This window comes from Callionymus lyra, chromosome 15, assembly GCF_982586985.1.
Source record: "Callionymus lyra chromosome 15, fCalLyr1.hap1.1, whole genome shotgun sequence".
Lineage (NCBI taxonomy): Eukaryota > Metazoa > Chordata > Actinopteri > Syngnathiformes > Callionymidae > Callionymus > Callionymus lyra.
In genome coordinates, this window is record NC_141832.1 from 3,041,553 (window position 1) to 3,052,302 (window position 10,750).

General features: G+C 36.8%; 1 protein-coding gene across 1 annotated transcript in view; it reads right to left on the reverse strand.

Moving 5' to 3' along the window:
- gas7a (growth arrest-specific 7a) overlaps nt 1-8,454 on the reverse strand; it is a 17,206-nt gene extending 8,752 nt beyond the window's left edge. Inside the window, exons 1-3 of the mRNA XM_087808983.1 lie at nt 8,085-8,454; nt 2,160-2,249; nt 987-1,102 (exon numbers count right to left, since the gene is read on the reverse strand). Coding sequence (XP_087665109.1) covers nt 987-1,102; nt 2,160-2,249; nt 8,085-8,210 — 332 coding nt within the window. The 5' untranslated portion in view covers nt 8,211-8,454. The remainder of the gene's footprint in view (nt 1-986; nt 1,103-2,159; nt 2,250-8,084) is intronic.
- Between the last annotated feature and the right edge of the window lie 2,296 nt (nt 8,455-10,750).

The window sequence follows — 10,750 nt, forward strand, 5'->3', positions numbered from 1 at the left end:
CACTGACTCAACAGCAGGTGGCGCCAAAAACGAGATCACGCCTCACACAGCGTCAGCTTCACGTTTTTTATTGTGTTAAAAAAAGTGTAAATAACATGTTTACACGCGTGTAACCTTTATTTTCTCAGACGTATTTATGACTGAAAACGTTTAAAAACGTAGTTTTAATTTAGATTTTTACTCTTATTTGTGTGATAATTATAATTATCTGTTATATTGCGTGTTGTGTTACTTTAAGGTTTTTATTTTTGAGGTTCAAAAGTTACATTTTATTAAAAATCTATTTTTGTATGGATTGATTGATACAACTTTAGTAGTGACGGCAGGGAAGGATTTAACATAAACACACATTATATAAAGACAAATAGTACATTGTTACACTTTTTTAAAAATAATTAAAAAACAACAATAATAGAAATAAAGTAATAATAAACCCGATTGTGACGTTAATAAAAATGATCATGAAATAATAATAAAAAAATGTAAATTAAGTTATAAAATAACAATTATTTAGTGAGTTCTAATTAAAGAATTATGTTTAATTTATTATATAACGTATCAATCAAAAAATACTAAATTCCCATTTTGTTTAAAGTCGCGAACCTTAATGGCAGAAAAACGTGTTTTAAAATATTATAAATATTATTTAATTAGAAATTAACTGTAAATGAACCAAAACTTGGTTTTATTTTCATTAAAACAGGTTTTTGTAAACGTGTTTATTCCTTCAAAAGCAGCGAAACATATAAATGAAATACATTTTATACATAACATATTTTTACATTTCACCATAACAACTTAAGACACGTAAATACATGAATTAATTTATTATATATGATGTATAATAATTAAAAAAAAGGTTATTATTATAATATTAATTACTGTTTTTATTGTCATTATTGTAGTCATGATGTAGACATGTTTCTGTTATACTGTGTGTGTGTGGGTGGGTGAGTGTCCGCCCCCGGCTGGCTGGGACAGGCTACCTCTCATGGATGAACTCGGCCATCTCCTTCTGCATCTGTTTGCCCTTGAGCTGCTTCTGCAGGATGACCTCCACGCCGGCCACCGACGCCGTGCCCTGAGGGTCCTTCTTGTCCGTCTGCGGAGACACCAGGAGTCACGTCTGTGCGTCAATCACCCGGGGTTACCGAGGGCAACGGAGGTGTCAGCGCCACTCGTCACAACAGGTCGACCCCGGTGGACGAAGATACCGAGGAAGAAGTTTCTTCCAAGACGAACGAAGATTTATTTAAACATTTATCTATGTTTAATTAACATTTAAACTTTGATTTATTTGATTTAAATGTTTTTGTTTTAAGCAAGTAATCATTTTTATATTTTTGAATAGTTTAATTCAATAATTTCTTTATTGTAAGGTAGATTTTCCTTTGATAATTACATTTTAAAATGAATTATTATTATCAATTATTTGGTTGGTTAAAAGGTTTATTTCTTTCTCTTTTTTTTAAAAGAAAATATGTCTTTTACACGTAGAGTTTGATATTCTAGTTCCAATAATTACAAAATATATGTTTTTAGTCGTTAGCTCTTTAAATTCAATATAACATTTTTAATACAGAAAACAGATTCACCAAACATTACCAACAGAGCACCGAACTACCGGATCAAACTTTCAGCCAATCACGCGCCAGGCAGACGATCATGTGACTACAAAGAGCCTATAGTGTGTCGATTTATTACAGTGGACAACAAAGTATTGCTGTTGTCACTACATTACATATGACTACTAATAAAAAAAATATTGAATTTGAAATTATCATTTTTAATTGTTATATTCAAATTTTGCATTAAATTATTTGAAAAAAGACAACTAATTCAAAAGACAAATTAATGAATTCAGTTATTTGAAAAGATGTCAATAAAACTTAAATATTATACTATTTGTAAAAGAAAATCTTCAAAAATGTATTTTTTTTTAAAAAAAATACATTTTAATTAAGTAAGTAAGTAAAGTAATTAAAGAATGAAATTTAAAAAAAATAATGAAATGCTTAAAACAATTAAAATAGTATCAACATTTTAAATATACTGTGTTGACACTGAGGTACTTGAACGCACCACGAGGCTCACAGGAACCAGGTGTGGATCAGGAGAGAAACCCTGAGCAGCCATTGGTGGATCTGTGGTCCACTCACCCAGAAGTAGTCGCAGTAGCTCCATTCGTTGGGCTTCAGCAGCTGCTGCTCCGGACCTTCTCCTGGCAGAGGGAACGTCACGCAGTTGATCTGAGGAGGACACGTGTCAACATCACACCAAGAGCATCCTGCAGAACTTCAAAATAAAAGCTCCTCCATCTTGACCCAGTTCAACACCAAGTTGAAAAAAAACCTCCTTCATGGAAAGAGTTTTTAGTGCTTTTGTGCCGAATTGAATCCGATAAAGGGCCGGAAATCTACGTGCAATTTGTATATTATTGTTTATTAAGGAGTGACTGAGCTTTTTTTGTTTGTTTTTCAACAGTGTGACTAATAAAAAAAAACACAACAAACAAAACATTTAATGTGTTGTTTTTTCCAAATGTAGAACAAAACACTACGAAGAAATAAAGGAAAAATTAGGATAAATGAATATATATATATTTTTAAATAAATAAACTAGATTAAATTTCGTAAAAATAAATAAATTCAAATTTTTATAAAATATAATCAGATTTTTTTGTGTAAAACATGTATTGATTCGAGTGTCACATGACAAGTCAATCCCTTGATCTATTGTGAGACCAATAACACGTTTAAATCCATTTCTTTAGCTCCATCTGGATCCAGGATCCACTTGTATGGCCTCTCAGCGCTGCTGCTGCTGCTGGTTGAGACGAGCTACTTGTCACCGGCGGTAAAATGGTTACTGTCCCTTTAAGACGTGTTTCCTCGAGTCACGGAAGAACATTTATGGATTATTTTAGGGGTCATGTGACATGAGCTCCTTGGCAGAGGTATGTCTGCTCTAAGTGTTTCTCTGAGCTGAGCCAGAAGGCATTATGACGTGTCTGTGTCCGGGATGAGATTCTGGAGGAGCTTCTCGTCACATGTTTGGTTAAGAGATACAAAATAAAAGCGCTGACCTGGAGCGCGTTACTAGAAACCGCGGCGTCCACGTGAGTCATGTGACCACAGAGGTCACACATGAGTGAACCCACGGGAGGAAACACTGACCCAGATGCAAAAACCACAAACACCGGATCCAAACAGCACAATTAGAGGCTGTTATGTAAGGATTGGCACCGGCGTGGCGCCCCCTGCTGGCTCAGAGCGAGACTGTGGTCGAGTGAAGCATCTGGACGAACACGTGGACGACACTCAACTATTGAAGGTCAACACACACGTGTGTGAACATCGTTGTTTACAGTAAATACTTTTAAATACAACTGTATTACTTATAAATCGAAGAGAGGAAAAGACTAGAATAAAAGAGAAATATACGGTAAAAACCTCTGTTACTAATATTTAACTGTTGATAATATGTACATATTAAATCGTTTATAGATATAAACTATATTTCATAGAGCAGTGTATGTATATACAAAAACTATCCTAGCAGAAGTTTTTACTTAAAAATAACAAAAGATTTTATCGCAGATATTATAAATGAATGTCTTTATATAAAAAAAAGTATTTCAGCTGTTTTGAATAATTCAGTATTTGCTAAATTAACATTGTAACATATATTCATATATTATGTTGTTTAATATTTTGTTTAATTAATGTGGCTTTAATACTTTTTGTGTGATTATATACTTTAAAATATTCTTAGTTATTTGAAATATCTTAGTGTTTTGTCTTGAAAAGTAAATCTTTTTTAAATATATTCTTTTTATAGATGATCTTTTGTTTTGTTGATATGGTTGTAGTGTTTTTTTGTGTGTGAATATAGTTTAGGGATCAGACTAAACGCTTTTACTTAAACAAAAGAATAGAAATCAGATCTGGTTTAAAGTCACAGGTTTTACTTGTACGAGTGAGAGTAGAACAGAGTTTACATGTATGTCATAAATCACTGAGCTGTTAGTTCGCTGTTATATCTCTGTTGCCGTTTCACCAGCTGTTCATTATATTACAATACAATCAGAATATTATTATACCTGGTTGATAGACATACTTCAGCTCAGGACTTTCCCATCAAAAGCTAAACGTAAAAATATTTTTAAATAGGTTTGTTTTTTTCATTGCTAAGATAATATGTTCTTAAATTTTTATTTTATTTTGTTGTTTAATCCATTAATAAGTTAACGTGTTTTAAATGTGTATATATATCTTTATGTAAAATCATTTAAGTTATTTTAAAAACTTTTGCGTTTGATTTGTCAAGATTATATTTTTTAATAAATTCCTTTATTTTATTGTTTAATCCGTTATTGTGGTTTTACTGCTTTTTATGTGAAAATAACTTTATGTGAAAATGCTTATTATGAATATTTGTAGTGATTATTTTTGAAAAATATTCCTTTATGTTGTCGTTTAAATACTTGTTAACGTGGTTTTACTGCTTTTGGTGTAAATATGTACATTTTACTATGAAAATATTGCAGATCTGGGTTACATTACAGTCAATTTTGTCCATTTATTCAGGAATATATTAAGAAACTGTATTTTAATTTAATTATTTTGCAAAAACATGTTTGATTTTTATGTTATAAGTCAAAATATATGGTTTTATTTTATTCACAACTACACTAAGAGTTTCCGGGATTTAATTTTCGTCTTTGATGGAAACAAACAAGTGTGGAGGAAATAAAGGAGCTGCTGGAAAGGCAGGCGGTGAATCACGCTGGGGGAACAACATCATCATCGTAAACATCGCCGAGGCTCTCACGGACGCCGCGGCGTGACCTCGTGACCTCGCGGGGCTCCTGCACGTCCAGCGCTGTCGTCGCACAACTGGTTACATAATAACACAACACACAACACAACCTCACGAGAAGAAACGCCGCGACACGATGGATTCGCTTCATTTTCCGGCTCACGGATGGTCGTGATCCTCCGCCGGAGCGACGCCGCATCCATCACGGCGCTCAGCGGCGCCTCGCTTTTTTAATGGCCGTTACTTTTATGTGCGAGATAAATCTGACGCAGGGTCGTGTGTGTGTGTGTGTGTAGATGTGTGTGTGTGTGTAGGAGTCAGTCGAGGTTGTTTCCAGAAGAACCAGGAGGAACTAAAAGACCAAAACGAGCAGCAAAACGACTCGTTCTTCAACATCGACTTCCCTTCAGAAGGTTCCACGCTGTTGCCTAGCAACTGATTACCGCGCCGCCTGGTGTCCGTGTCACGTATCGATCGGCGCCGCGACCCTCGTAACTCGCTGCTCGACGTTCTCACGCTCGTAACTTTTTTTCTTCAAAGATGGAAACAGAACGTCATACATTGCATTGTGGCGCTGATGGCTACGCTCGAGAAAGCTAACACTGAATTAAATCAGCTGATCGGAAAACTCGTTTCACACTCGTCGAAAAAACACACAAAAATCTAAAATCCTTCCTCGTTTTCTCGAGGGTAACAAAATGCTTGAGTTGGAGCACAATTTTCGTATTTACTGAATCCATTTTTATTGAAGTAATTCACGAATAAATGGTTAAATTAATTAATTAATTAAATTAAGTTCGGGGGCAGGAGTGGAGTGAAAGTATCATGATGTTCTATGTTAGTCTTTGTATCCTTTGTTGTTGTTTTTCTTTGATCTATGTTCTTTATCTTTATCTTCAGACTTAGATTGTGTCATCTTGTTCTTTATCTTTATCTTCAGACTTAGATTGTGTCATCTTGTTCTTTATCTTTATCTTCAGACTTAGATTGTGTCATCTTGTTCTTTATCTTTATCTTCAGACTTAGATTGTGTCATCTTGTTCTTTATCTTTATCTTCAGACTTAGATTGTATCATCTTGTTCTTTATCTTTATCTTCAGACTTAGATTGTGTCATCTTGTTCTTTATCTTTATCTTCAAACTTAGATTGTGTCATCTTGTTCTTTATCTTTATCTTCAGACTTAGATTGTGTCATCTTGTTCTTTATCTTTATCTTCAGACTTAGATTGTGTCATCTTGTTCTTTATCTTTATCTTCAGACTTAGATTGTGTCATCTTGTTCTTTATCTTTATCTTCAGACTTAGATTGTGTCATCTTGTTCTTTATCTTTATCTTCAGACTTAGATTGTGTCATCTTGTTCCTTATCTTTATCTTCAGACTTAGATTGTATCATCTTGTTCTTTATCTTTATCTTCAGACTTAGATTGTGTCATCTTGTTCTTCCTCTTTATGTTCTTCTTCTTATTTAATTTGATTTATTTTTTATTTTTAATGAAAAATTGCTGTATTTTCTGTGGCTATTGGAAAAAAAAAATTTCCCGAAGGAGACCTACTGAGGATCAATAAAGTTCTACCTTACCTTACCTTACCTTAAATAAAATGAATAATTTTTTAATGTTATAGCTAAATGTCAACAAGATCTAATCAAAATCATAAAAATGACAGTAATGTTTTTTTTGTAATGGAAAATATTTTGGATATAAAATCTAAGAAAATTGTATAGAAGTAGCGCATACCTCTGCCAAGGAGCTCATTTTACGAGACAAATAAATCAATAAGTTTTAAGATGATCTAAATATATAAGAAACAAAGAGTAATTATATAGTTTGACCCACAACAAGACCAACGCTAATGTTAGCTTAGCCGTAGCCACCAGATGCATGTTTAGTCACCGCAGTACTAGTTACAAATGAACCCAATAATCCTGCTAATCCAGATTTTTTTCTTAAAAATAAGATCCATTTTTTTAAAGGTTTTTTCAGGAACTGATAATTGCAGACAAAAACAAAAAAGGTAATAATGAACATTTATGTTTTTTTTGTGTGATCAGACTAAACGCTTTTACTTAAACAAAAGAATATAAATCAGATCTGGTTTAAAGTCACAGGATTTTAGTTGTTATACTTGTACAAGTGAGAGTAGAACAGAGTTTACATGTATGTCTGAATCACTGAGCTGTTAGTTCGCTGTTATATCTTCCTCTTCATTTATGAAAAGCTGGTTTCATGATAAATTGAGATGAGTTTGTGTCTTTTTTAAGGTGTTTTTTATTCAGTTTCTTATCGAACTGCACGTCCAAGAGTGATGGACAGATACTGGGAATAAAAAACAACAACATTGCCCTAAAGCAAGACCATGATTGATGTTAGCTTAGCCGCGTCCACCAGTTGCTTTAGCAGCCCTAAAACAATACAGAATAAGAACATGTTTTTTCAACACAGTACTAGTGAAAGATGAATCCATTAATCTTGTTCAATTATATCAACGTATTTTTAAAGGTATTTGAAGATTATCGAAGACAAAAAACACAAAGCTTATGATGAAAATTTATCAAAAGATGGTTTAATGTTGAATTTTATCCTCATTTGTTCTTCATTGTGTCTATTTTAAGGTGTTTTAATTCAGTTTCTTATCGAAAAAAAACACTGATTTTAAGATTAAAAAGAATAAATTAGATTCAAAAAATGAAGTAGAAAATCCAAAAATGTGTCAAAACACGCACGAAGCCTGGAAACACCTCCGGCGCCGCCATAGCAACAAGTCACCACCGCAGTGACTTGTTGAAGGTGACGAGAAGGTTGAGTCGAGGGTCCGACGGACCGCTTCACTGTCGCCATGACAACTGTTGCGTAACACCAGGAGGAGGAGAAGAAGAAAAACAACACCTTTTCCTCATCCTGACGTCAGGATTGATTCACCTGAAGGCGATCACACTCACACACACATACACACACACACACATGCACACATGCACACACACACACACTCACACCAGACGTTTTTTTCTGTTGTCGCCATGGAAACTGCTCTGGCTGCATCTCTCGGGTCTTTTTCACAATCTGCTGCAGGTCGGAACCCCCTTTACCCCCCCCCCCCCCCCTCTGGTTCTGGTCCTCACCTCGGGGTTACATAATCAGTGTGGACCGGGTCCAGGTGCGAGTCCCTAACCTGACTCTCCTCAGACGAGGGACCCTCGGATTCAGAGGGAACCCCCCCCCCCCCCCATCCTCGTCGTGACGGCGAGAAGTTGAGGTACTCACCGTGGTCCTGGTCTCCTTCACCTCCCTGATCTGCCTCTTGGCCGGAGACACGGATCCAGGAGCCTGTGGAGCGAGACACGAGGGGTCGTCAAAACTCTCCTCGGTGTCGAAGCTGGCTTCCATCATGGTCTCCTCGCGCCTCCTCCTGCTCGCTGCTCTGGGAGGGAGGAGAAGAAAGAAAGAAACACTCCTGGTTCTGTCCAAACACACCGATCCAGAGGCGAGCGGAGGGAGAAGAAGGAGGAGGAGGAGGAGGAGGAGGTTCTAGAGGAGGAGGTGTGAGCGTGACGAGTCCAGCCTCCAGTGCTGTCAGAGCCGCTTTAAGGTCTGCGAGTGAAAAGGATGTCGTTCCTGAAGCCAACAAAAAAAGGAGAGACAGGCGGCAGGAGGAGATCCGTTCACATGCACCTCCTTCTTCCCCCCGGAGAGAGCGCGGTCGAGGGAGGAGGAGACGCAGGAGCGTTCAGAGCAGAGGAGGCAATTAACGTCCTCGGAGGCCCCCGGCGGAGCAGAGGAGGAGAGAGGAGCAAATTAATCTGACAAACAGTTGCAGAGGAAAAAAAGATGAACCAGATGTTTACTAACGTGGCTTCATCGTATTTCATGGTAATATGTATGTTTAGGGTAATATTTCACGTGTACATCCACCAGCTGGGGATACGAGGATAAAAGCACTCAGAGAGCGCAGACCTCCGAAATAAAAATGACTTTTTACCGTATCAATGGTTAAGAATGCGCATTTTATTTCTACTGTGAGATTAAAAAGATCCTACTATGGAGACTCGAGTTGCAAGTTCCCAGATAACCATGTTATACTTTCTACATTTTGAGAAATATTTGTACCACATAAAGTCAGCTGGAGGTCAGTAAGTACAAGGAGTAGATATTGACAAGTAACAAGTATATATGTGTAGTATTGTCCAGTACTTGACTCTGGTGTTGTGATAGTGTAGTAACAAGTATTTATGTGTAGTATTGTCCAGTACTTGACTCTGGTGTTGTGATAGTGTAGTAACAAGTATATATGTGTAGTATTGTCCAGTACTTGACTCTGGTGTTGTGATAGTGTAGTAACAAGTATATATGTGTAGTATTGTCCAGTACTTGACTCTGGTGTTGTGAAAGTGTAGTAACAAGTATATATGTGTAGTATTGTCCAGTACTTGACTCTGGTGTTGTGATAGTGTAGTAACAAGTATATATGTGTAGTATTGTTCAGTACTTGACTCTGGTGTTGTGATAGTGTAGTAACAAGTATATATGTGTAGTATTGTCCAGTACTTGACTCTGGTGTTGTGATAGTGTAGTAACAAATATATATGTGTAGTATTGTCCAGTACTTGACTCTGGTGTTGTGATAGTGTAGTAACAAGTATATATGTGTAGTATTGTCCAGTTCTTGACTCTGGTGTTGTGATAGTGTAGTAACAAGTATACATGTGTAGTATTGTCCAGTACTTGACTCTGGTGTTGTGATAGTGTAGTAACAAGTATATATGTGTAGTATTGTCCAGTACTTGACTCTGGGGTTGTGATAGTGTAGTAACAAATATATATGTGTAGTATTGTCCAGTACTTGACTCTGGTGTTGTGATAGTGTAGTAACAAGTATAAATGTGTAGTATTGTCCAGTTCTTGACTCTGGTGTTGTGATAGTGTAGTAACAAGTATATATGTGTAGTATTGTCCAGTACTTGACTCTGGGGTTGTGATAGTGTAGTAACAAATATATATGTGTAGTATTGTCCAGTACTTGACTCTGGTGTTGTGATAGTGTAGTAACAAGTATATATGTATAGTATTGTCCAGTACTTGACTCTGGTGTTGTGATAGTGTAGTAACAAGTATATATGTGTAGTATTGTCCAGTACTTGACTCTGGTGTTGTGATAGTGTAGTAACAAATATATATGTGTAGTATTGTCCAGTACTTGACTCTGGTGTTGTGATAGTGTAGTAACAAGTATATATGTGTAGTATTGTCCAGTACTTGACTCTGGTGTTGTGATAGTGTAGTAACAAATATATATGCATATTTAAGCTTGTCCCAGCTACTTGGGGTGGGACGTAGAAGACACCCTGGAAAGGTCTTCATGCACAGACACACAAACACACCAAAGACAACCTGAAGTCACTGATCAAACTATGAATATTTGTTGGACGTTGAGAGGAAACTAGAGTTCCCGGAGGAAACCTATGAAAGTACAAACTCTCAGTAAGTAGTCCTTGGGCTGGAATCGAACCAACAACCTGATTGCTGTGGGATTTTGGCAACACACGGAACAATACGAGGCAATTATTCCTTTGTATTCTAGACTTTGTTCTTCTACAGAGACACAATATTCACTCACTTCATCAGACGAACTAACAAAAACCATGAAAGTTCAGTTTCTAAAAACATACGTCCACCAGCTCGTGCCTACAGGAGGCGCTCTCAGACTCACCTTTCCTGCCATGACCTGAACGATCCCGGTCCAGACGCTTTCAAAACCAAGTCCAGTAGTGTCAGAATCACAAAGTCCGGACCCACAATCCCCCGAATGTCCTGCGATCAGAGCCGGTCCTGCCCTGGTCTGTAATTGGTCACGTGGGTTTGGCAGGACCACAAAGTTGGCGCCGGTTCATCCGAGCGCAGGAAGCGACCCTGCTGAGCCGGTCCACGGATAC